This window comes from Maniola hyperantus, chromosome 24 (assembly GCF_902806685.2).
Source record: "Maniola hyperantus chromosome 24, iAphHyp1.2, whole genome shotgun sequence".
NCBI lineage: Eukaryota > Metazoa > Arthropoda > Insecta > Lepidoptera > Nymphalidae > Maniola > Maniola hyperantus.
This window is the reverse complement of record NC_048559.1, coordinates 6,535,058-6,563,047: the sequence shown is the minus strand read 5'-3', so window position 1 is coordinate 6,563,047 and position 27,990 is coordinate 6,535,058. Positions and strand designations below refer to the sequence as shown.

The 27,990-nt window shown below is 39.6% G+C and overlaps 2 protein-coding genes across 3 annotated transcripts; both read right to left on the bottom strand.

The window, feature by feature from the left end:
* Positions 1-4,120: 4,120 nt before the first annotated feature.
* LOC117993427 (cytochrome P450 4V2-like) lies at positions 4,121-12,668 on the bottom strand. Its single transcript, XM_069506940.1, has 10 exons — positions 12,188-12,668; positions 11,022-11,111; positions 9,414-9,524; positions 8,218-8,403; positions 7,455-7,651; positions 7,294-7,363; positions 6,697-6,889; positions 6,037-6,188; positions 4,979-5,158; positions 4,121-4,312 (listed from the first exon to the last, which is right to left on the bottom strand). The coding sequence occupies exons 1-10, from the start codon at positions 12,333-12,335 to the stop codon at positions 4,155-4,157; spliced, it is 1,485 nt and encodes a 494-aa protein (XP_069363041.1). The 5' UTR covers positions 12,336-12,668; the 3' UTR covers positions 4,121-4,154.
* Positions 12,669-15,016: 2,348 nt separating this feature from the next.
* LOC117993499 (cytochrome P450 4V2-like) lies at positions 15,017-25,055 on the bottom strand. 2 transcript variants are annotated; one of them, XM_034981305.2, is made up of 11 exons: positions 24,853-25,055; positions 24,017-24,168; positions 22,681-22,770; positions 21,628-21,738; positions 20,649-20,834; positions 19,221-19,417; positions 18,509-18,578; positions 17,761-17,953; positions 16,749-16,900; positions 16,020-16,199; positions 15,017-15,187 (listed from the first exon to the last, which is right to left on the bottom strand). In XM_034981305.2, exons 2-11 carry the CDS (start codon positions 24,156-24,158, stop codon positions 15,024-15,026), a joined length of 1,485 nt encoding a protein of 494 aa, XP_034837196.1. In that variant the 5' UTR covers positions 24,159-24,168; positions 24,853-25,055; the 3' UTR covers positions 15,017-15,023. The 2 variants fall into 2 exon arrangements, with proteins under 2 accessions (XP_034837196.1, XP_069363042.1); XM_069506941.1 differs by having other exon boundaries at positions 24,017-24,159.
* Positions 25,056-27,990: the final 2,935 nt, after the last annotated feature.

The window sequence follows — 27,990 nt, the reverse complement described above, 5'->3', positions numbered from 1 at the left end:
ACCCTTAATGCGAGTTCATACATTTCAATAAGTCTAACAAGTCGTAATTAAAAAATTAAAAACACGACTGCATTCCGTGTCAAAATGAACTAAAAGGTAAAAAAAATAACATAAATACCTATACAGCCATCGTATTGAATTTTCATTTTTCAAAAACAAATAGCCATACACTTGGGATGATGTAAGAATTCTAACGATACCCCATACATGATACCACTGTTCAAGCATTTAGGAGTTATGATGGAATAAAGAAACTCACATACAAACATGAACCCTGAAAACATAGTCGTGTAAAAATCGCGAGTTTCAAAACGTTATTATGTTTTAACTCAGGTAGCAAGTTTCATATTGGTTTTCCTCGGTCGGAACGGCACTCCTTCAATTCACTCACTCACACAAACACAAACTCACTGGACGATTCAAAAGTACTTGTAAAAGTTTAATTGAATAAAAAATAATTTTATGCTAAACACGGTCAAGCGTTAGATCGTATAATATTATGTCAGTAGCTGGTTCGCGTGATTTCGTCTACCTGGACTTAGGTTTGTAAAAATCCCGTGGGAACTTTTTGATTTCCTGGAATAAATCCTATAACGGTTAAACGCACAACAGACGGAAACGTTTAAGTGCGGAAACCAGCCCAGAGCCAAGAAAGAAGAAGAACAGTTAAATGGACGGGCTTTTAAGAATCCCGTGGGAAGTCTTCAATTTTCCGGGCTAAAAATATGTCCGTCCCCAGGATGTACCTAAGCTAACTCTATAGGTATCCATCAAAATCGGTTGAACGATCGATTCAGACGAACATTACAAACAAACTTTCGCAATTATAATCTATATATATATATATAAAAGGAAAAGGTGACTGACTGACTGACTGACTGACTGAATGACTGACTGACTGATCTATCAACGCACAGCTCAAACTACTGGACGGATCGGGCTGAAATTTGGCATGCAGATAGCTATTATGACGTAGGCATCCGCTAAGAAAGGATTTATAAGCTAGTTACCTATTACCTATATTTAAGTATGGATATTGATTATTGGATATGGATTATTCCAAATTTCAGGTTGAGAGCTATAACAGTACTATTATATATTCTGTGGCTATCATCATCATCATCATCATGATCAACCCATCGCCGCCGGCTCACTACAGAGCACGGGTCTCATCTCAGAGTGAGAATGGTTTTGGCCATAGTCTACCACGCTGGCCATGTGCGGATTGGTAGACTTCACACACCTTTGAGAACATTATGGAGAACTCTCAGGCATGCAGGTTTTCTCACGATGTTTTCCTTCACCGTTAAAGCAAGTGATATTTAAATAATTAAAACGCACATAACTCCGAAAAGTTAGAGGTGCGTGCCCGGGATCGAACCCCCGACCGCCGATTAGAAGGCGGACGTCCTAACCACTAGGCTATCACAGCTATATTCTGTGGCTATAGTTGTTAAATACTCAAATAAGTAGCTGTGACGTGACGAATGGACAAAGTTGATAAGGATTTTTTTTGCCATTTCGGTATAGAACCCTAAAAATATATTATAAATCTATTAGTAAAAAATACCTATTCGCTTACCTATAAAAAACAAAGGTCATGGTCATGATAATATTTTTTTAAAGATGGGCTCTATTAACCAACGCATCTAATAAAATACTAGTTCTCTCCCACGACTTCACCATGTCATCATCATCATCATGATCAACCCATCGCCGGCTTAGGTACTATTGAACATGGTTCTCCTTTCGGAATAAGAAGGATGTAATAGTCTACCACGCTGGCCAAGTGTGGTTTATCAGATTTCACACTTGAGAACATTATGGAGAACTCTCAGGCATGCAGAGTTACTCATGATGTTATCCTTCACCGTTACTTAATTGCTGAAAACGCACATAACTCCCAAAAGTTAGAAATGCGTGCCCGGGATCGAACCCCTGATTTGCCAAATAGAAGGGATACGTCTAGGCTAGGCACTATCACCGCTTTTAGGCTAGGAACTGTAGTATTACGTAGCCTAAATGTATAAAAGAAAAAGGTGACTGACTGACTGACTGACTGATTGACTGACTGATCTATCAACGCACAACTCAAACTCCTGGACGGATCGGGCTGAAATTGGGCATGCAGATAGCTATTATGACGTAGGCATCCGCTAAGAAAGTATTTTTGACAATTCAACCCCTAAGGGGGTCAAATAGAAGTTTGAAATTTGTGTAGTCCACGCGGACGAAGTCGCGAGTCGTTTATGCACCCTCTAATTACAGCTATCTCCGCCACCGCTCCAAATTTTTCGTAAGTCCGTTTAGTCGCACGGTAGCGCGCTCCAGGTCACCCATACCGCGCACTTTGACTGCGCTCAACGCGCTGCTGAAAGAGTCCCCTCGCTGTGACATATTTGCTGACAAATGGGCTGACCTCATGGGTCAGATTTTGCATTTTTGTGAAAATTTATAATTTTGCTTTTTAAAATTTATAATTTTAACAATTTTTGTATGTATGTTTATGTTAGTTTGTACTCGTAGTTTAATTAGTGTAATGGGCTTTATGGCCGTTCTAATTAAATAATAAATAAATAAATAATAATAATAATAATAAGCTAGTATAAATTATTAAAGTAGAACCAGTGTAGGTTAATAACCTTCACACGGATTTATCTACCTAGTAGCTGTATCTTTGAAGATTATAATTAATATTCTGAATTCTTCTGATACGCACTAGACCAGTTTTTTATAACAACATACGAAACAAAAAATACAATTTTATTTTGTACACTAGCTGATGCCTGCGGCTTCGCCCGCGTGGTTTTAGGTTTTTAAAAATCCCATGGAAACTTTTGATTTTTCCAGGACAACAGTAGCACGGTAATGTTATCTATACAGTATTGTAACTCGGCCGTATCTTTGAAATAAATACCTACAGCAGCGCAATACGTAAACATGCGATAGGGCTGCCCGCCTCCGGGATGTTAATTACATTTGCTTACTTTGTGTTTAATATGTTCTTGTCATATTAAATATGTACTTGAACTTATTTTTAGTGAAGAAAACGCGCGGTTATTAAAAAAACAAAACACCGTCGGTTCGTCACTGCGGCACAGTCGCGACTGGCTGCACCACGAGCGCACCGCGAGATCGAGGCGCGTAGGTATAGCTCGCGTTTCGCCCGTTTGTATGGAGTTGGAATACTGCCTATAACATTACCGTGACAGTAGCCTATCAGTACCTAGTAGCCTGTCCCCGGGATTCAAGGTATCTCTGCACCGAATTTCGTAAAAACAGTTAAACGGATGATTCTTCGAAAATCCCGTGGGATCACTACGATTTAGGAATGCAATTCCTAAATCGTAGTCCTTATCATTTATTATTGCCCGCGACTAGGGTTGCCAGGTCGCCAAATCTAATAGCCGGACAGACCAGCCAGTTTGGCCGGACATTTGGGTAGGAAGGCCGGACACCCTACATTATTGAGGATTTTGTGTCTTAGTATTAATAGGTACGACAAACAAATTGTATGTAAAATCAAGCTTTTATTATTATTGTCATAAATCTTGTTGTAAGCCGGCACTGCCGCCTACGGGAGTGACCGACAGTCGACTCGCCTGCGCTCGGCCACGCTCGTTTGCGAAATGTAAAAAGCCTAACAAAAGCCGGACAAGCTGGACACCGTTTATTTTGGCCGGACATGCAATCAAAAAGCCTACCTATGTCCGGCTTTATCCAGACGCCTGGCAACCCTACCCGCGACATCGTCCGCGTGGATTTAGGTCTTAGGTCTTTAAGAATCCCGTGGGAAATTTTTAATTTTCCGGAATAAAAAGTAGCCTATGTCACTCTCCAGGTCTTTAACTATACCCATGCAAAATATCACATCAATCCGTTGCTCCGTTGCGACGTTATTGAAGAACAAACCAACAATCAAACACACTTTCGCATTTATAATAGGGATAGTGATGAGATATTTATTGTCACGGCAATAGAAAAAATACATACCTACTGTGAAAATTCAAATGTTCAAATCACGTCATTTCGATGTTAATGAGACATGGTTCCAGCGCAATAGCAATTTGCGGGACTTCGAACATTAATAAGATAAAAAATAAGATAAATTAAAAAATAATTGTCAGTTTTAGTTTTTAATAAAAAAATATGTTTTATTGTTTCCTCATTTCAATAGATACATGGTGTCCCGATAGTGTCCTCAGCATAACGTCGATCTTAGACGCCATTGTCAAGTGATTTCCGGACACCCTGTAGCATCGGAACACGTGAGCCAGGGTGATCTTCATTGACATTGAAGCATGTGATTTTCCTGAAAGCAAAAGTAGGTAGGATCTTTTTATGTTTGTCTGCATGTTCGTTACTTATGCGTTTGCACATCAGTCACCCATTGAATTGAAACTTTGTAGTTTGTACAATTGTTGTTGGAACTTACAGGAAACCGAAAACATTACCTATTTCTATTGACGATCTTTCTGACGCAGTGATGAGCGCTGTGGTCTCATAAGTGGGAGGACCCGGGTTCGATTCCCGGCAGGGAAAGGCATTCATTTATCACCAGATGAGGTCGCACTCAAGGGCTAGCAATTCAATTATCGTCATTACAATGAAATGAAAAAATGGTCAAGTGCGAGTCGGACTAACTACACACGAAGGGTTTCGTACCGCCGACCAAGAAATAACACTTTTTATTTTTTTTAAAGCGGTAATAGAAATACACATTACGTGAAAATTTCAGCTCTCTACCTATTACGGTTCATGAGATACAGCCTGCTGACAGACAAACAGACGGACCGACGGACGGACGGACAGGTGGACAGCGGAGGCTTAGTAACAGGCGCGTTGGCACCTTTCTCAATTTTTTTTATTGAGATGTAGGTACAAGTTAACCCTTGACTGTAATCTCACCTGGTGGTAAGTGATGATGCAGTCTAAGACGGAAGCGGGCTAACCTGGAAGGGGTATGGCATTATATTACCTAAGCAATTCCTTTTTCCCATGCCAAAGCCAGCCAGCGCGTTAGGACATTCTGGCATCAACGCAGGGTCCAGCCAACGTTCTGGCATGAATTTGTCAGCATCGAAACCCCACATGGGGTGTCTGTAGACTCCGAAGATGAACAAGATGCAGGTTCTACCTTTCTTCAGAATGCAGTTTTCTGGAATGATAAAAGAAACTAATCAGTAACCTTATTATAAATGCGAAAGTGTGTTTGTTTGTTGGTTTATTGGTTTGTTGTCCTTCAATCACGTCGCAACGGTGCAACGGATTGACGTGATTTTTGTATCGGTATAGATAAAGACCAGGAGAGTGACATAGGCTACTTTTTATTCCGGAAAATCAAAGAGTTCCTACGGGATTTTTAAAAAAACCTAATGCCACGATGAAATCGCGAGCATCAGCAGTTTACAATATTTATACGGGAAAAACTGACTGAACTATTTTATAATATCAACGTACTGTTCAAACCCTTGCCTTGTGTAAAACCTATATAAAATTTGAAATTTTACAACATAATGTGGACATACACTAGTCATCATCCCAACTAGATACCCGTTCCGTACCTCAAAAGGAAAAACGGAACCCTTATAGGATCGCTCTGTTGTCTGTCTGTCTGTCCGTCTGTCTGTCCGTCTGTCTGTCAAGAAACCTACAGGGTACTTCCCGTTGACCTAGAATCATGAAATTTGGCAGGAAGGACCCTTATAGCTGGCATTAGGGAAAATATCTGAAAACCGTGAATTTGTAGTTACATCACACAAAAAATAATAATTTGTGGTCATAAACTAATAACTAGTATTTTCAATTTTCGAAGTAAGATTACTATATCAAGTGGGGGTTCATATGAATGTTCTTCATCTGTGCACTCTAAAACTGATTTTTATTTATTTGTATGCATCATAGTTTTTAAGTTATCATGCAAAATGTCGAAAAAATAGGACTGAATTACGGAACCCTCGTTGCGCGAGCCTGACTCGCACTTGGCCGGTTTTTGATAAGAACCACCCTTTGTACCTTGTAGAAAGAACTACTAACTTAACTTGACATCTTGATCTAGATGCCTGGTAATGAGAGGCACTGTGGGGTAAATGCGCATGCTCTCTTTTATTACAGCCTCCAGGTACACCAGCTGAGACAGATCTTGCTTCGTGATGTCCCTGTCTTCGTCGCCGAAAACACTGTGCAATCTGAAAATGCGAACTTCAAATAAAACAGATGTTTTTAACCAGATTTTGCTTAGTTTATTCTAATAAGTAGGTACCTATAGTAAGCGAAAGGTCGAGATGGCTATCGGGGATGGAACGCCCCGCACACCCGCACAGCCCCCGCACTAACCCGGTGCGGGTAACGTATGTGACTATATTTAAGAAACACCAGCTATTACAAAAAGCTACTTACTCTTCTAGCTGTGGTAGCCTAGTGGTTAGGACGTCCGCCTTCCAATCGGAGGTCGGGGGTTCGATCCCGGGCACGCACCTCTAACTTTTCGGAGTTACGTGCGTTTTTAAGTAATTAAAATATCACCTGCATGCCTGAGAGTTCTCCGTAATGTTCTCAAAGGTGTGTGAAGTCTGCCAATCCGCACTTGGCCAGCGTGGTAGAGTATGGCCAAAACCCTTCTCACTCTGAAAGGAGACCTGTGCTCTGTAGTGAGCCGGTGATGGGTTGATCATGATGATGATGATGATGACTTACTCTTCAAAGATTTTCTCCTGAACATCAGGATGGGAGCCAACCAGCAGCATCATGCACATCACCAGATTGGCGACTGTGTCATGAGCACCAAACATCATGGTATCCACATGCTCTCTGATCTGTTGGTCGGTGAAGGCATCTTCCTCTATTGCCAGTTCAAGGAGGAGGTCCATGAAGGACTTAAATTTTGGAACTGAAATCAAGGATTCCTTTTCATACATGTTTTGACGACCTCCCTTAGGCAATCTCAAAGCACATGTGCAATGGTGAGAGCTATAATTTCCAGCAGGGTCAAATTTGAGATTTATCTAGTCTAGATCTAGATATTATATAAAAGGAAAAGGTGACTGACTGACTGACTGATCTATCAACGCACAGCTCAAACTACTGGACGGATCAGGCATGTAGATAGCTAATGAATGACGTAGACATCCGCTAAGAAAAGATTTTTGAAAATTCAACCCCTATGGGGGTAAAATACGGCTTTGAAATTTGTATAGTCCACGCGGATAAGTCGCGAGCGTCAGGTAATTTTGAATAAATTATTTGAGAGAGCTCTCTGCGAGATTTACTATTTAACTAAATATTAATTTTTACCATTTATTTCGTCTTCAGTTTTCTTGCTTGCTTTATTTTTCATGTAATCTTCTTTTCTCTTTTTCAAAACCTGTAAAGTTAAATTGAAAAAAAAATTAGAAAAACAAAAATTTAATCAAATCTTTAACATAAACAGTAATATTGCTTATTATAATAGTTACAGTGTTTGAAGCATCATGCAAAATCTTCAGACAGCCATCCTGCTTCCTCTTCAACGCAGACCAGCGGTACATAAAGTCGCAGTGGAACCAGGGTTTCTGGAATCTCCGGATAAGGATGTCCAGCATCTGGTCCATGGCTCCGGCGTAGGTGGTGTTGACCACACTCTTGTCACCGAATTCCTCTCCCAAAACCGTTACTAAAAATAATACAGCTTTTTGGCACGTTGAGCGATTTTAGAATGGAAACTTCGACATCACGTCACTGACATGCTGATGTTAATCTAAATATATAAAGGAAAAGGTGACTGACTGACTGACCTGTCTATCAACGCACAGCTCAAACTACTGGACGCATCGGGCTGAAATTTGGGATGCAGATAGCTATTATGACGTAGGCATCCGGTAAGAAAGGATTTTTGAAAATTCAACCCTTAGGGGGTGAAATAGGGGTGTAGTCCACGCGGACGAAGTCGCGAGCATAAGCTAGTATATACTAATATTAAAGATGTATGTCTGTCTGTCTATCTGCTAGCTTTTTACGGCCAATTTTGATGAAATTTGGTACAGAGTTAGCGTACATCCTGGGGAAGGATATAGCGGCATTAGAAATACACATCATGTGAAAATTTCAACTCTCTACCTATTACGGTTCACGAGATACAGCCCGCTACAGACTGACGGACGGACGGACAGCGGAGGCTTTGTAATATAGGGTCCTACTGACACTCTTCGGGTACAGAACCCAGAACATTAAAATACTTACAGCATGTAGTTTCCAGAGCATTTTTCCGAATATAAGCCAAATGATCGAAGGGTCCCTTGCCAGCTTCCGTCGCCAACTCCTCGACCAACCGGCGAGCCTGTGCATTGAACACGTCCAGGAATCCTTCTATAACAGCCTGATTGAATGCTGAATCTAATAAACTGCGATTTTTTTTCCATATAGGCACTGAAAAAAACATTATAAGATAAATAATATCTGTCCCAGCTGTAGGTACTCGCGTGTTTAGTCGACGTTAGCCCGACTAGTTTCGAACTATTATAAGTAATGTAAGTAATATTAATAATTAATTAACTAATATTAGTAAAAGTAACTAATATTCGTATTATAAGATAAGTAGGTATACTAGCTTATGCCCGCGACTTCGTCCGCGTGGACTACACAATTTACAAACACCTATTTTACTTCTAATGGGCTTGAATTTTCAAAACTATCTTCATGCCTTTCAGCCCGATCCGTCCAGTAGTTTGAGCTGTGCATTGATAGATCACTCAGCTAATATAGATTTTATGTATTTAGACTCCCCGAATAATTTACACACGGGCTCCTAGTTTTTATCATAGAAAATCAAAAATTTCCCTTGGGATTAAAAAATTTTTTTTCTACGCGGACGAGGTCACTAATCGCGGCCATCATCCAATAAGAAATTAAATTGTGAAATTTCCCTAACCGTTTTTAAAAATTACTAACTTTTTCCAAAGTAGGTATAAGCCCTTCCCGTTTCTGCCCTTTTGAAACTTTTTGAAATAAGTAACTGCAGTAAAATATTAATATATACATAGGTACTTACCTACCTACTTAGTCCGTAAAAAATGACTCCTCGCACGCCATTTTAACTCTATGGACCAACTGTCATGACAAAAGTACGGTTAACGTGACTGTGCAGTCAAAACCGCGGCGCGTGCGCGAACGGACTCCCTTGAAAAAGGACCCCGGATGGGTTCGAAACTAGTCGGGCTAACGTCGACTAAACACGTGAGTACAGCCGGGACAGATATTATTTAGAATGGAAATCACTCACGGTAGTTTAAACGCTAAAATTTACGATTCTAGTCCTTGAATTGGACCTGTTACAGCTTTATTATAAGTATAGTTAAGGACTAAAATCGTGCATTCGACATTTTTGACACAAAACGTTAAAATGGCGCGTGAGGAGTTAAATTATACGCGTTACTTACTGGAACTCGTCAGTAATCCATCGCCGAGCCAAGGTTTTGCGAATTTGTAATAGTTGACTTTTTCAAAACATGTGTCAGCGATTTTCAAAAAGTCGTCAGGATTTGATACGACTGTAATTATAAGTAAGATTAATTAAATAAGTGACCAGTTCTTCAAACTTGTATAAATATACAAGTTTGAGGAACTGGTCACTTATTTAAACTCACTTATTATTATTCACTGGTTAAAATTAACGAGCCACAAAAATAGATAATGATGACATTAAAAAAAAAAATTCTGCTCAACAAATTATTGACAATCAAAAGTGATACTCCAATGTTACCCCATCATCATCATCTTCATCATGATCAACCCATCGCCGGCTTACTACAGAGTACGGATCTCCTCTCAGAATGAGAAGGGTTTTGGCCATAGTCTACCACGCCGCCCAAGTGCTGATTTTTAGACTTCACACATCTTTGAGAACATTATGGAGAACTCTCATGTTTCCTCACGATGTTTTCCTTCAGCGTTAAAGCAAGTGATATTTATTTACTTAAAACGCACATAACTCCGAAAAGTTAGAGGTGCGTGCCCGGGATTGAACACCCGACCTCCGATTAGGAGGCGGACGTCCTAACCACAAGACTATCGTCGCTATAACCAATCATTCATCACTACAACAACCTATTTTGTACAAATAATTTAATAATAATAATAATCATCTTTATTTGTAACTAGCTTATGCTCGCAACTTCGTCCGCATGGACTACTCAAATTTCAAACCCCTACTTCACCCCCTTAGGGGTTGAATATTCAAAAATCCTTTCTTAGCGGATGCCTACGTGATAATAGCTATCTGCGTGCTAAATTTTAGTCGCTTTATCCAGTAGTTTGAGCTGTGCGTTGATAGATCAGTCAGTCAATCAGTCAGTCAGTCACCTTTTCCTTTTATATATATAGATAATCTTTATTTCAGATATTACATCCATTTTGTTTGTAATAAAATTAATTGCTTATGACTATGTTAGTGTAGTAAGTATTTAACTTTGATCATTTTCTGCACAGAGAATCAGCCTGGTTGTTCAGCCAACAGTTCTGTTAGTTTTTGCAACATTCAGTAAATAGCATTGGTAGGTACTCTATCGAATTACTAAATAATTAAATTAATAATGTTAATTATTGTACTGTATAATATATTATTTGACCCCTCTGTCACAGTGGTTACCGATAGTTATAAGTTAACATTATAAAGAAGAATATATTGATCTATTGTTTGTTAGTTTGTTTGTAATCGATGAACTCTGAAAATACTGAACCGATTTTAATAATTCTTTCACCATTAGAAAATGCGCGAATCAAACCTCACATCTCCCAAATGGAGTCTTACCGACTATAGGCTATCGTTGCTTTTGCATTATCATTATTAACAAACAAAATGGTTTTTCATGCGCCATTTTAACTCTATGTGTCAACTGTTATGTCAGAAGTACGGTTCCCTTTTAAAATAAGGACTTAAATCGTACTTTTGACATGACAATTGACACATAAAGTTAAAATGGCGCGTGAAAAGTAATTTTGTTCACATAATACCAGTGATGTATCATAACTCTATGCATAATTCTTACAGTAAACTGTTTTAGGTCCGATAAAAGCTGAGAAAACTCCACCCGCCTCTAAGCATTCGTAAGCTAGCTCCTTCAAGAAAATCCATAATTCTGTAAAGAGTAAATAGTATCATCATCATCATCAACCCATAGTTGTCTCATTACTGAGTACGGGTCTCATACCTCTAAGAATAAGAAAGATTTGACTATAGACCATAGTCTGCCACGTTAGCCAAGTGCGCATTGGCAGACTCCCACACCTTTAAGAACATTAGATATTATATTATGGAGAATTCTCAGGCCTGCAGGTTTCCTCACGATGTTTTCATTCACCGTTAATTACCTGTAGAAAAGCCTGTAAGGTACACTCATAGTATGTACCTACTTATTACCCAGAAGGTTTAATTTTGTGCAAGTGTCAAAATATGCAGCGTAATAAATTTGGCGTATTTTTTGATTGCACTAAGAAGCTTGATTTTTACAGCTACAAGAGACTGTATAGATCAATATTAATATTATTAATTTCACACTTGACACCCAGTGATATAGAGGTATATAGTCTGTAGGCGTTTCTGAGAAAGAATTCTAGACAGACAGACAGACAGACTTACGGACGACGAATTAGTGATCCTATTTAAGAGTTTATTTTATTCTTTAGAGGTACGGAACCCTAAAAATCAATCAAGTACGAGTCGGACACGCACGCGAAGGGTTCCATTCCATCGTACAAGGAATCATCATCAACCGATAGACGTCCACTGCTGGGCATAGATCTCTTGTAGGGACTCCCACACTCCACGGTCTAGCGCTGCCTGAATCCAGCGACTCCCTGCGACTTGTCCGATGTCGTCCATCCACCTAGAGGTTACGGTTCACGAGGTACAGCCCACTGAATGACAGGCGGACGGACAGCGGAAGCTAGTAATAGGGTTCGTTGGTACCGTTCGTGTACAGGGGCGTCATAGAGGCAGGTCATAGAGGCATAAATGCACTGCTTACCCCAGTTGTAATAGCTCAATGCATATTTTTCATTTTGACCTGCCAATAAATAGGTTCCTAGCTAACTAGTGCCTACCCTGGCTTCAAACCTGTGCACGCCACTGTGTGTACGATAGGTACCTACCCTAAGTGATACGGTCCCATTGGCACCCTTCGGGTATGGAGTCCTAACAACGTTTAATACTCACGCTTACAATCCCCAACCAGTAGATGAGCGTGTCCAAGAAGTGGCAAGGCGCCATTTAAAGCTGGTGGCTCATCCTTATTGCTGTTCCTCCGCCACCATTCGAATATGCCACACGTCACACAGATGAGTATAAGCACCGACGTCAACATTATGTTAGTCTCTCTCTAACGCCAGAGTTTCACAAAAAATCGGTCAAGTGCGAGTCGGACTCCTACACGAAAGGAAGGTTTTACAAAGCAGCGCTGCAGCTGCGCTGCCTCCGAGCGACACTTTGCGGCTTTAAAGGTCTCTAATTCGGAAGAGATATTCGGACCGAAGTAGCCGTTTGTACAAATGCTTTCGCGTTATACCTCGGATTCAGAGTGCAATATCCGAATCCGAGTTTTTTTACCCCTATTTTCACGGATTCGGATTGGATGAGTGCGCTCTTAGGGCGTTTTTGCACTCATCCGTATTCGGTTCGTATCCGTGATCTTTCGAAGTGGCCGTCATACAAATACGTACTCATTCTTCATATTTTTACTGATGAGTGCACAAACAACCTTTGGGGTATCTCGTACGAACGTACGGAACCCGAACCATAGTGCTCAAATTCCGACTCGCACTTGACCAATTTTTTTTAGAAAGTTTGTAATCTCAGGTTAATTTCGTGTAAGTTTGTGAAGACTCGATGAATAGTTTTGGAGATAGACGACGGAACTCAGTGGCCAACAGCAAAAATATAATTAAAAATAAATAGATAGGTCCGTTTACAAATAAAAAGTTAACTGCACACTCCCGTGGTCTAGTGAAGCGACGGAACTGATGACGGGTACATAATATAGGTACTTAAACAGTACCTACCTACTTAATTGCTAATTATAAATTGTAATGAAATGATCAAACCCGATTAAATGCAAGACTGACTAGCACACGAAGAATTCCGTACAATACAGTACCTAGGTAGTAGGTAGCCGGCAGGGAATATTGTACATTTTTTTAAATTTATTACAGGTGTACGCTTGACCACAATCACACCTGATGGGAAGTGATGATGTGGCCTAAGATGGGACGCGTTTAGAAGATGCCTATTCACTCTTGTTTATATGTAATTGGCAGGAAACACATATCGCGGAAGAGTATTCCAAACCTTAGCCATACGTATGAGGAATGATGACGCAAAACGTTTCGTGCGTGTAGATGGAATGTCGACGACATAAGGATGGAAACTCGCCCGAAGTCTTGCGGTTCGGTGGTAAAATGGTGAAGGGGGACAAGATCGAAAGTTCCTGAGCACACTCTCCGAAATATATCCTATAAAACACTGATAAGCCGGCGACCTTGCGGCGGTGATCGAGACTTCGTAGTTTCGCCAGTAAAGGGGAGTCTTCGCCTATGAGTCTCCTAGCTCGACGATGAACAGCCTCCAGAGCCGCTAGTTGGTACTTAGCGGAGCCATCGAAGAGGTGACTGCAGTACTCCATGCACAACCTGACCTGAGCTTGGTATAAAGTAACCAGTTGGCGCGGCGTGAAGTACTGCTTGACCTTGTTAAGAATGCCAAGTTTTTTTGAAACATGGACCTTTAGAAAGAGAGTTCAGCTTCGTAGAGCGTTGTCTCTGTCACTCATACCTATGTGACGTTTTGTCGGTCTCAACGACAGAGATGTAACCATATTTTCATGGTTTTCAGTTTTTTCCTCAAAATTATTTTTTTATTCAATTAAACTTTTACAAGTACTTCGCTATAAGACCTACAGTACCTACCTGTCACTAAATTTTCTTCACAGACACGACAGACACGACAGACAGACAACAAAGTGATCATAATAACGGTTACTTTTTTCCTTTCGAGGTACGGAACCCTAAAAACATGCCGTTTACTTGATATGGATTCACGGAACCTTGACCCTTCTGATGCATAATAATATGTTTCTAGTAGTATGTTATACTATAATCTACATACTTATCTAATATAAAAGACTTCCTGACTGACTGACTGTCTAATTATTAACGCACACCCTAAACCTAAAAGGAAGAAGGAAAAAACTTCTTTTAGTTAGTTGATTGTACCCAGGTACCTATGTATGGCAATCGGGATGTGATCTATCAACGTACAGCGCAAACTACTGGACGGATCAGCAGGGTGATTCGCTAACTCAGTTTCTAACAATAAATGATAGCCACCGAGCTCATTTATTAATGCGTTAACGGTTTTCTACGAATAAATATTTTAATATCACCCAGTGAAGCAGCAATGTAGAACCAACCAACCTCGGTGGCTATCATTTAGTGTTAGATACTGAGTTAGAGAATCACCTAGCAGGTTGAAATTTGGCATGCAGTGCTATTATGATGTAGATATCCATGATATCCGCTAAGAAAAGATTTTTGAAAATTGAACGAGTGAAGATTATTCGAGGAATAAATTGAGCGTACCTAATGTCAGTTTTTGTAGGTACTGAAAACTTGTGAAAATTACTCTCGGATTAGACTTATTTTTCGTACGTAAAATCGGCCCTTAGTAGTTGTACCTTTGTTGGAGGCTAAAATCTAAATATATAGGTACTCGTAAATAGAAAAGGTGACTGATTGACTGACTGACTGACTGACTGACTGATCTATCAACGCACAGCTCAAATACTGGACGGATCGGACTGAAATTTGGCATGCAGATAGCTATTATGACGTAGGCATCCGCTAAGAAAGGATTTTTAAATAGGAGTTTGAAATTTGTGTAGCCCACGCGAACGAAGTCGCGAGCATAAGCTAGTTAAGAATAGGCAAACAATTTTATTTAAATATAACTATTTTTTAATATTGATTTAAATACAATATGTCTAGTACCTAATTAGAATTTAACAGCATTTTCTCCTCCTCTCTATGGTAATGTAGTATCCCGAGTCAGGCTTCAGCATGACGTCAATCTTGGCGACCAGCTTGGTGTGGTCCCCGGACACCTTGTAGTGGCGGAACACGTGCGCCAGAGTCGTCTTCATGGACATGTACGCGTATGACTTTCCTGGAAATTGAAAAAAAATATGAAAAACTGGTCAAATACGAGAGTTTCCGTACCATCGTACAAGAAATAACACTTTCTTCTGTTTTTCAATTTTCATGACGGCCATTTTGAAATTTTTATTATTTGATCTTAAATAGCGGCAATAGAAATACACATTCTGTGAAAATTTCGGGTCTCTATATTGCTTCATTGACATGTATGCGTATGACTTTCCTGGAAATAGAAAAAGAAAATTAAAATCTGGCGTCGTGTGTTGATTTCCTCGTTTTCAAGGTTCCGTAGCCGAACGGTGCCAATGGGACCCTATTACTAATCCTCCGCTGCCCGGCCGTCTGTCCCTCTGTCTGTCCGTCCGTCCGAGTTGAAATTTTCAGAGCGTTTATTTCAAGATTTCAAAATCTAACGAATGAAATATATAGTACGCGACAGGTTGAAATGGCAATCGGGGAGGGAACGCCCCGCACACCCGCATAGCCCCTGCGCTAACCCGGTGCGGGCGAGTGCGGTTGACGTGCGGGGCGACCCCTCGCCTCACACTATATCTACCTATACATAACAAATCAAATCAAATAATTTATTCAAAATAGATAATAGGTTTTCTTGACAGACACGATGGACAGACGGACAGACAGACAACAAAGTGATCCTATAAGATTCCTTTTTTCTTTTGAGGTACGGAACCCTAAAAACTGCCATACCCCTTCCAGGTTAGCAAGCTTCCATCTTAGACTGCATCATCACATACCATCAGGTGGGATTGCAGTCAAGACTAACTTTGTATCTAAATAAAAAAATTGAAAAAACAATCTGTAGATACTGAAGCCTACTTTACCTATACAAATTCTCCTCCCCATACTAAATCCAGCAAACGCAGTGGGGCATTCCGGCAACTTAGCAGGGTCCAGCCAGCGTTCTGGCTTGAACTCCTCAGCATCTGGACCCCACATGGGGTGTCTGTGGACCCCATAAACGAACATAAAACACGTTCGACCTTTCGTTAGAGTGCAGTTTCCTGTAATACAAAAAAAATGTAAAATCTCAATTGTATAGCAAAAAATATAGGTATAAAGACAGCCTATTATATGCAATTGCATATACATAATAGGCTGTCTTCATGTCGTCACTGCAGCTGCTTTCATGGTGCAATAATAATAACAAGTTTGTACCTTGTTGATTTCAATTTGATTTGTACTAATATCTCTTACAAAGCCCTAATAGAAATACTAATTACTTCGCTCGCACTCTTTAGATGTTGTTGTAATTGATTGGTATCTAGGGGCGCTAAAATGGAATCTCGTACCGTCTGCTAAACTTTTTGACAATTATAGGTCCTAAAGAACCCTGACACAGCAAAAAATTTCAAGAGTCATAAGCAAATACGCAAAAAGGCAGCAACGCATTGACAGTCCCTCTGGATCTAAAAATGCCTATGGGCCGGGGTAGTCCCTTAAAATTAGTTGACCTGCTTGAATTTTCTCTCTATTAGTACACAAAAAACTTCGGCAGTTAGAGAGCAAGAAAGAATCTAGCAAAACTGGACAATTAAAAAAGATTATCATACGTAGTTTGACGTCTCTATCTAGTCGTCTCGCAGTAACAGGCACGATGGGGTAAATGCGCATGGTTTCCTTCAACACAGCCTCCAGGTACACCAGCTGTGACAGATCTTGCTTCGTGACGTCCCTGTCTTCGTCGCCGAAAACGTCGCGCAACCTGAAACATGCCGTAACATAATTATTTATTAAAGTGCAGATTTTGAAAAATGAGGTAGCGTCTTTGCGTTCTCTTTCTACATTCTCTTCGTTCTTCTTTCTTTCATTATCTTTGCGTCGTTGCGTAAAAAAGCGGGTTAGATTCCTGATCAGTGTGTGAAATTTCTTTGAAAATCATTTAAACACCGTTATTATTTTCCCCAAGATCAACACCGGGTTCTTCAGACAAGATTCCATCTTCTAAGTATCTCTTATCCATACTTAAAATTAAGTACCTACCAATAAACGCTTTGAAAGTGTGTCTGCTAGCTTTTCACTGCCCATCCGTTTAACCGATTTTGACGTTTGGCGTACCAAACCTTACCAGAGATAGCTAGACTTCTGCTCCCAGAAAATCAAAGAATTCCCACGGGATTTTAAAAAACCTAAATCCACGCGGATAAAATCGTGAGCATCATCTAGTAGTTCAAAATTTTAGCTCATCAACCTCTCCCAATTAAAAATCGTGCTATCTCGGACCAATTTAAACTACTCACTTGACCTCAATCACCACGCCATTCCTATCCTTGTGACCTCCAAGTTCTCGCTCGCTCGCTTCCAAGTTTATTTAGGCTGGCCACGCTCTCTTCCTTACCTGAGGCACAGTATAAGGAAAGACACAGTATTCCGACGCCTCTGATATCGTGGTAAACGAACCTGCCATGACTCTGGCATATGGGCCCCGGAATTACTGCAGGGGCCGTCTTAAGTCGCTCCCTTATCGTACGACTGCTTTGTCTAGATGGCTTCGTCGAACCTCTGGTAGGTAATAACTAATAACATACTGTCCTTACTGACTTGAGGGATCCAGACAAAACTTACTCTTCAAAAATTTTCTCCTGAACATGAGGATACGATCCAATCAGCAACATGGTGTACATGAGCACACTGGCCGAAGTGTCGTGACCCCCCACGATCATGGTGTCCACGTGTTCTCTGATCTCCCGGTCGTTGAAGGCGCCCTTCTCTATTGACAGTTCCAGGAGGAGATCCATGAATGGCTTGAATTTTGGACCTGGAATTAATGGCCACATTGTTAGCTGTTTCGTTTTTTATTCGAGGATTAGTTATTCCTTGATCTCACTCGTTGGTAAATCTAAGTTCGTAACTGGGAAGAGGAATGGTAACAAGCAATGGCCAAGCAACATCTGACTAACTTTAAATTGCCAAATTGCTCCTACTGGAAATTGAACCTGTGCCCTTTTTTATTTAGATATAAGTTAGCCCTTGACTGCAATCTCATCTTGTGGTAAGTGATGATGCAGTCTAAAATGGAACGGGTACCTATAGCAGTTTTTTATGAAACCCATGCTCCTTTGGTTTATGGGTAGATACCATAAACAGAACCGTATCAGATCTCTAAATAGCTTGGTGGCACGACTTTGCTGCTAGGGTGGTAACTATAGCCACGGCCAAAGCCACCACCAGACCAAACCAGAGAAAATATAGAAATTATAAAATTACAAATTTCCCCTGTCGGAAATCGAACCCGGGCACTCCCATTCATAAGACTATAGCGGTCATAGGTATATGTAGTGTTTGTTTGTTGGATTTATTTTGTTTTACCTACCTTTTGTCTTTTCTTCAGTCTCTGTACAGTTCCTATTTTTCAAGTAATCAGCTTTTCTCTTTTGCAATACCTGTAAAGTTAAATGATCTTTTAATCTTCATTTACAGTTCTAACATTGTACTATAGTACGCGGTAACAGGTCGAAATGGAAATCGGGGAGGGAACGCCCCACCCACCAGCGCTAACCCAGTGCGGGCGAGTGCGGGTGATGTGCGGGTGTGCGGGGCATACCCCTGCCTCATACCCCGATTGCGATCTCAACCTGTCGCGCACTATAGGTAGTACGCGAAAGTTGCATCGCTTTGTCTTTGTCTATTTGTTTCTCTATTATATCTAGTGTTTTGTTACCATTCCCAATAGCTGATGAAATCGTGGTCAAGCGTGTGCCTACAGTGAATAAAAAAATACAAGTTGCATGGTGGCCATTTTGAAATTGATATACAGGACGCGCAGTAGAAGTAATTAAAAAAAAACTGTTGAAAGATTTGATAGAAATTCAGGAATGAAAAGCTTGATAAACCTGTTAATTAAAATACATACAGTGTATGACATATTGTGTAAACCTGTTAAATAAAATACATACAGTGTATGACATATTATGTAAACCTGTTAAATAAAATACATACAGTGAATGACATATTGTGTAAACCTGTTAAATAAAATACATACAGTGTATGACATATTGTGTAAACCTGTTAAATAAAATACATACAGTGTATGACATATTGTGCAAGATCTTCAGACACTGGTCCTGCTTCCTCCTCAGCGCAGACCAGCTGTATATGAGGTGGCTGTGGAGCCAGAACTTCTGGAACCTGTCCACCAGGATGTTGAACATCTGCTCTGCCGCGTTCACGTACTCGCTGTTGAGCATGCTCTTGTCTGTGAAGTCCACTCCCAAAGCCGTCACTAAAAGGTAACAGGATTAAAGATTAAAGAATTACTCAGCGAACATCGTAAGCAATTAAAATCAAACAGAATCACGTGTTCACCTAGCGCAAACATTTTTAGATCACTACCCAGATAAATGCGAAAGTGTGTTTGTTTGTTGGTTTGTCCTTCAATCACATAGCAACGGTGCAACGGATAGACGTGATTTTGCATGGGTATAGATAAAGACCCGAGAGTGACATAGGCTTTTTATCCCGGAAAGTCAAAGGAGTTCCCACAGAATTTTTAAAAAACCTAATTCCACACAGACGAAGTCACGAGCAATAGCTAGTAATTTAATAAAGTAAAAGTAAGAACCAGCCGCTAGCGAGTGTTATACCTTCGTTATTTTATAAAAGTAATCACGTCATGCATTGCGAGATACAGTATCGTGGCGACCTCCTGCCAGACACCCTTAAGGCTCCCCCACACAGGCGCGTTATTATAGGTCGATAATATCACATGCGGTATTGCGATAATGCGTCCCGATTCCTTGCACACAGCTGCGTTTTTATCGTCCGATATTTCTAACGAGAGAGCGCGGAAAATTGTTTAGAATGACATTCCAAGTCTAGGGTTTTGTGTCGATCGCGGTAATTCCACGCTATATTACTTACCTTCGTTTCTGGCGTCTTTTTTGGTCGTCTTCCATTCCTACTGTTAGTAATAAGCATTCTTCATCTATGATATCCATTTTATAGAAAAGATTTTAGGACACTCATACAGTCATGTAACCACTCTCAAACTGTCGATAAAACCAAACGTCCTACAAGTACTACAGGTGTGTGACCGGTTGTTTGCGTCCTGATACAAAACATTCTAGAACTCATATCGGAATTTCGCAGGACGGAGAAACGCAACGTCCTACTTCCATTGCGGCGTTATAATCGCAGCAGTGTGTAACGACATGACCATCCTAATACAAAATGTACTGAAAATAGATATCGCAATAACGCATGCGATATTATCGACCGATAAAAACGCGCCTGTGTGGGGGAGCCTTAAAACTTTTAAACTTCAAGGGCATCTGGCAGGCATCTCCCTGCCAGACGCCCTTAAAGTTTAAAAGTGACATGACATGAGTCATGACACAAGTGTCTGGCAATGCATGACGTGAAACAAACACACACCTACCGAATACCTAGAGAAACGAATTCGTACGTTTCTGAGACAAACTAGAGGAAGGAAAAGATGAGCAATAGATACATACAACATATAGTTTCCAGAGCATTATGTCGAGTATAAACCCAATGGTCAAACGGTCCGTTGCCGACTTCTGCCTCCAGATCTTTGACCAGACGGCGAGACTGTCCGTTGAATACGCCTAGAAAACCGTCCAGAACGACCTGGCTGAACGCTGGGTTCAACAGCCTTCGATGAACTTTCCATATTGGTACTAGAAGGAAATACAAGGCTTAAACACACCATCATAATTAAAATAATAAGATAAAAAAAAATTATTAGTACAACCACAGGGCCCAGCAACCATTAAAAAAATATGGGTGCTGGGGTGTCAATACGTACGTTATAAGTCCCGCAAATTGCTAATGCGCGTGGCCGCCATTTTAGTGACGTCAGCACTAGACTAAAGTTTCGAACTGATGGTATATTTTTATTTTGGCTGACGTCAAAATGACGTCATTTCGATGTAAATGAGACATGGTTCCAGCGCAATAGCAATTTACCTGAATCTCATCCACGCCCTCTTTTTTTATTACTATGCCAGGTAATTTCTACCACGTTCTTGTAAATTATGTATGTTCTCTCAAAACTACAATATATGGCTGTTCAAGAGACGGGCGGATAAATAAATTCCTCTCAAATTGACAACACAATTGGCAGTTCCTCTGGTGCTGCAGATGCTCTTGGGTGGTGGTATGATTACTCATCTTCATCATCAGAATAAGAAGGGTTTGAGCCATTAGCTCCTAAAAGTTAGAGGTGCGTGCCCGGGAAACCCCCGAGCTCTCAATTAGAAGGCCGCTACCACCTACCTACCTAAATGCTTACTATTGATTGAAAACTATACTGTTTATTTTGACAACTTTATTTGTAGTCATTAGATATATTAGCTGTTGTCCATTGAGGAATTCCGTCATCCGTGTCCAAAGATCCCCCTCAGATTTTCATCTATGTATATTGTATAAAACACAAAAGGAATAAAAGAGGATGGGAAGTAATGTACTCACAATCACCAGTCACCAATCCTTCGCCGAGCCAGGGTTTTGCGAATTCGTAAAAGTTGTCTTTTTGTAAACATGTATTTGCGATCGTCAAGTAGTCGTCTGGGTCGGTAACAACTAAAACACAAGATTTAACTATAAAAGTAAGAATATCTTCTATATCCATCCATACTGCCATACTAATATTATAAATGCGAAAGTGTGTCTGTCTGTCTGTCTGTCTGCTAGCCTTTCACGGCTCATCCGCTTAAGCGATTTTGACGAAATTTGGTACAGAGATAGCTTGCATACCGGGGAAGGACATAGGCTACTTTTTATCCTGTAAAACCAAAGAGTTCACACGGGATTTTAAAGAACCTAAATCCACGCGTACGAAGTCGCGGGCATCCTCTAGTTAAAGAAGGAGAAACTGACTAACTCACACTTCAACGTACCTACAGCTCAAACTGCTGCGACTTCAGATTTTGCATGGAGGTAGATATCTTTATAATATAGACCCCCACTAAGAAATACTATCCGAGCGAAGCTGGTGTAAGTCAGCTAGTCTTTTATAATGCGACTAGCTTACGCTCGCGACCTCGTCCGCGTGGACGACACCAATTTCAAACCCCTATTTCACCCCCTTAGGTTTTGAATTTTCAAAAAATCCTTTCTTAGCGAATGTCTACATCATAAGAGCTATCCGCATTCCGCATGCCTTTCAGCCCGATCCATCCAGTAGTTTGAGCTGTGCGTTGATAGATCATCCAGTGAGTCAATCAGTCAGTCAGTCACCCCCTTTTATACAAATATTTAGATTTCAGTTTCCTATTAATCATCATCATCAACCACTAGACGTCCACTGCTGGACATACGTCTCTTGTAGGAACTTCTTTACGAAGCCTGAATTCAGTGGCTCCGCCTGATGTCGTCCGTCCACCTAGTGGGGAGAGAGTCTTTTAATGTGTCGGATCCATATACCTATGTCATCACTGGGAACACGCATTGTTCGAAGATGATCTTCAAGCACTGAGGAGTTTTGGTCGAAAAGACATCTCGAAACATGAAAAAGTCGGTTACCGTAAATTGTCCTCGGTCCAATAGAAGCTGATATGGCACCACCAGCTTTCAAGCTTTCATACGAAAGCTCTTTCACTGAATTCCATAATTCTGTAAGAATAAAACAATAGTATACACAGCAATTTCAAAAAATGTTTAGTATAATTATCATTATCATCATGATCAACAAGTTCAAAATTTTCATGTTTTCATAAAACCTAAATTTATTGAAAAATCCTATTACAACGTAAAGGATTGTTTGAATGATAATAAGAAAGCTTCGGAATGAGTTGCTTAACGGCTTTATGATACTTAGTTCTAATAAGTTTAAGTGATTTTGTAAAGTGGTGATAACTTAAAAAGAAATACCCGGTTGAGTTTGTTGTGGCGTTTGGAACCCTCGTAGCTTAAGTTTTTAGTTCGCGTAAAAATTTTCACCACTATTCATCTTATAAATGCAACAACCGACCATCAAAAAGTGTAATTTATCACCTACTAGCTGATGCTCGCGACTTCGTCCGCGTGGATTTACGTTTTTCAAAATCCCGCGGGAACTCTTTGATTTTCCGGGATAAAAAGTAGCCTATTTATTATTTAGGGTATAATCTATCTTAATTCCAAATTTCAGCCAAATCCGTCCAGTAGTTTTTGCGTGAAGGAGTAACAAACATACACACACACACACACACACACACGCACACACATACAAACTTTCGCCTTTATAATATTAGTGTGATGATTTTGAATAAAATATTTGACTTTGTCTTTGACAACCCATCATCGCCGGCTCACTACCGAGCACGGTTATGAGAACGGTTTGGCCTTACGTTCCACCAGGCGAAATTGCTCAGGTAGGTATAACCTTACCTTCAAGGCAAGAGTGAATAGGTCTCTTCTAGGCAAGCGCGCTCCAACCTAGACCTTCTTTAGAGTTCCGTACCTCAAAAGGTAAAACGTACCCTTATAGGATTATTTCGTTGTCTTAACGCTGGTTATTGGATTTATTCCTTTACTTGTCCTATACCTACCTTCCAAATTTCATGATTCTAGGTCAACGGGAAGTAAGTACCTTATAGGTTTTCTTGACAGACTCGACGCGACGTACAGACAGACATACAACAAAGCATTGACTTATATATTATTACTTCATATGGACAGGGTTATTGAACAAACAAAATGGCACCGACTCATTGGTGCTTAAGCACCAATGCAACCTCAGTGACGTCTGGATTTCAAACGGGTTGTTCATTAGTATCTAAGATGCAACAAAGTGATCCTATAAGAGTTCCTTTTTTCCTTTTGAGGTACGGGACCCTAAAAAAATACTTGGCTTCATACTTCAGTATCAAACACTTACGTATACTGTCTCCAATTAAAAGATGAGCGTGACCAATCAGCGGCAGGCCGCCGGGGAAGGCCGGTGGTTCGTGCTTGTTCGTGTTCCTTCGCCACCAGGCCCACAGACCACACACCAGGAATATTAGCACCACCGCCAGCATTCTGTACAAACTTGGAAAACACACTTTAGCCCTTTTTACGGTACCGTACCTTAAAAGGAAAACTGACCCTTACAGGATCACTTTGTTGTCTGACTGTCTGTCTGTCAAGAAACCTACAGGGTACTTCCCGTTTACCTAGAATCATGAAATTTGGCAGGAAGGTATGTGTTATAGCAGACATGAGGGGAAAAATCTAAAAACCGTGAATTTTTGGTTACATCCGAACCAGTGGTAGATGCTGTTGACGATTCAAAAATACTTGTAAAAGTTTAATGTAATATTTTTTTTTTGTTTTTTTTTTATTTTCTATCACAAAAAAAAAACTAAAATGTGTTCATGAACAAAATATATTGCTATTTTCAACTTTCAAAGTAAGATTACTATAACAAGTGGGGTATCATAATATGAAAGGGCTTTACTTGTACATTCCAAAACAGATTTTTATTAATATTTGATTACTAAAAAAAATTTAAGAAGTATAAAGTATATTTTTAATAGAAGTTAATAATATTATCTTGATTAAAATTATTTTAATATTGGGATTTTCTATACAGATTCAAAAAAATGAAAATAATTATTGAATAAATTAGAATAAAATGATAACATCAATTAGTAAATTATCTGTTTTTGAACTCTAATTGGGTATTTTATTTCACGTTAGTAAGAAGGTAAGTACATATTTTATTTTATTTACCTGTGTAACTTTAGTGCTCATATAAACCAAATTAAATTAATATTATAAAGATGCCGGAAGAATTAAATTCACTTGTCTTTTTTTTTTGAAAATTTATTATTCACTTTTCACACTTTTCCGTAGTTTTCCGAGCCCTTCGTATTTAGTTCTGATATTGTAATAGAAGGATTTGAGTGCATTCGGCTGTAACTCTTTATGCTGCAATTTCGTGTTTGTAGTATGGTTGATTCACATTGACTGTAAGTATCTATTGCATTGTAGGTATGTACTTTACTTAATTTAATTTTATTTATCCATTTACTAAAGTATATAACTCGCCAACTTTATATATTCTAATATGCCACTGACGTTTGGGGTAATATAAAAGGCGGTCACTGAAAATCAGCGTTGGGGCGTCTGGTACCTCAGATATTTGCTATTAGAATAGAATAGAATAGAATGTTTTTTATTTATGTGTAAACTTTTTACATGAATAAAAAACAAGTGCTTATGAATAGTCAGGTAGTTTTAATTTACCACTAGTTCGGAATGCCGTTAACATTATTCTATTCTATTCTATTCTAAAAAGGAAATGAAATGATATGGAAGTTTCTTGTTGTTAGAAATGAACAATGCTCAACTTTCTAACATTCGAGCAAATTCGGATGCATGAATGCAATGTCGGTTTAACTCAATAGGGTACTTTTATTTTACTTTTTAACTTAATCTAAGACACTTTTTTGAAAAGTGTATAAGTGTATTTTTTTGAAATTTGATACTCGAAACTTACACTAAGTTTACACTAAGTTTCGAGTAGGTATATTTTTATTTCGGCTGACGTCAAAATGACGTCATTTCGATGATAATGAGACATGGTTCCAACGCAATAGCAATTTGCGGGACTTACAATCGCCCTCAGAGCATAGGTCGCCAGCTCTTTTGCTCCCTATTAATTATAGCGAAATTAAAACTCCATCTAGTGTGAAAGCTGCATTGATATTGTTTTTGCGACACAATACCCACAATACTTCATAGGTATATTAAAACGTGTTTAGGTTCTTAAAGCAATTCGATTGAACATTTTCATCAGGAATATGTTGTCATTTCCGTTAATTTGCCCACATTATGTGGGCCGAGTTTAGTTTAATTTACCTTTGTTCTGATTAATCTATTATTATGAAATACTAGCTGACCCGGCGAACTTCGTACCGCCTAACAGTCGATTCTTTTTTTTTTTTTAATACTTTAATTTTTTCTCTCCGTCAGAACCACCCTCGTAGGTACCTCAAGGAATATTATAAAAAAAGAATTAGCGAAATCGGTTCAGCTGTTCTCGAAATTTGCGATCAGCAAGACATTCAGCGATTCATTTTTATATATAGAGAAAATACGTATACGGTACATCGCAATGAACCTATGTCGAGGACAGTGCACCAACTTCATTTCATTTTCTACCCATGAAATGAAATGAAATGAAAATGTATTTATAAAAACTAGATCGGTTTACAATAACCTGTGTTTTAGGATCCCCGCTCTTCCTCCACAGTCTCAAACATAGATTAAGTGTTAACAAACAAACTATACTTAATTAATAAGTTAACAATTAGCATGCAATTTGTCGTGCGTGTGTGAATGTAATATGTGTGTTTGTGGGTGTGGGTGTGGGTGTTTCCTCCTCAGTCTCAAACATAGATTAAGTTTTAACAAACAAACTATACTTAATTAATAAGTTAACAATTAGCATGCAATTTGTCGTGCGTGTGTGAATGTAATATGTGTGTTTGTGTGTGTGGGTGTGGGTGTTTCCTCCTCAGTCTCAAACATAGATTAAGTGTTAACAAACAAACTATACTTAATTAATAAGTTAACAATTAGCATGCAATTTGTCGTGCGTGTGTGAATGTTATATGTGTGTTTGTGTGTGTGGGTGTGGGTGTTTCCTCCTCAGTCTCAAACATAGATTAAGTGTTAACAAACAAACTATAAATAAGTCTTAACAATTAGCATGCAATTTGCGTGCGTGTGTTAATATATGTGTGTTTGTGTGTGTGTGTGGGTGTTTGTGTGTGTTTCTTAATCCGCATTCCGCACCCATGACGGGAATGACGACCTGGCGCAGTGGTAAGCGCTGTGGTCTTGCTATTGGTAGGTCCCGGGTTCGATTCCCGGCATGGGTTTGGAATTTCATAATTTCTAAACTTCTGGTCTGGTAAGTAGTATAAGTAGGTATGGTCTCACCAGAGTGAGAGGCTTCGGCCGTGACTTGTTATTACCCTACCGGCAAAGCGGTGCCGCCAAGCGATTGAGCATTCCGATACGATGCCGTGTAGAAACCAAAGGGGTGTGGGTTTAATAAAAACTACCATACCCCTTCCAGGTTAGCCCGCATCCATCTTAGATTGCATCATCAGATACCCCACTGCAGTCAAGGGCTAACTTGTAGGTATCTGAATAAATAAAAAGACGGCTATCGTTCATCATCATCATTATCAACTGAAGCTAGAATAAATAAATAAAAATCTGTTTTAGAATGTACAGGTATCATTTATGTATGATGTATATATCATATGATACTTGGTATAATAATCTTACTTTATAAGTTGAAAATACTAATTAAGTATTTGTTCAAAACACTTTTTAATTTTTTTGTGATGTGACCACTAATTTACGGTTTTCAGTTTTTTCCCCTTATGTCTCCTATAAGACCTACTTTCCTGCCAAAATTCATGATTCTAGGTCAACGGGAAATACCTACTCGTAGTACTTAGTAGGTTTCTGGACAAATAAGACAGACAGACAAGGAAGTGCTCCTATAAGGGGTCCTTTTTCCTTTTGAGGTACGGACTCCTAAAAACAGATACCTTTGTCCAAAACCAACCTCTGTCGTTGAGACCGACAAAACGTCATATACCTACCTAGGTAGTAGTGACAGAGACAACGCTCTACAAAGCCGGAATGTCATTCTAAAGGCTGATGTACCTACCTTACTTTCTGCCGCGTACTGTAAGCATATTTCCATCTTTTATCATACGTTCACGCAGGCGTCACGCACGGTCAAACATCCTGCGTGCTTCGCAACGCGTTCCGGATCTAAATGTCGACACGATGTGTTTAGCATTTAGTTCAAAGGCAAATGGAAAAGTTTAATCTAATCTTTAT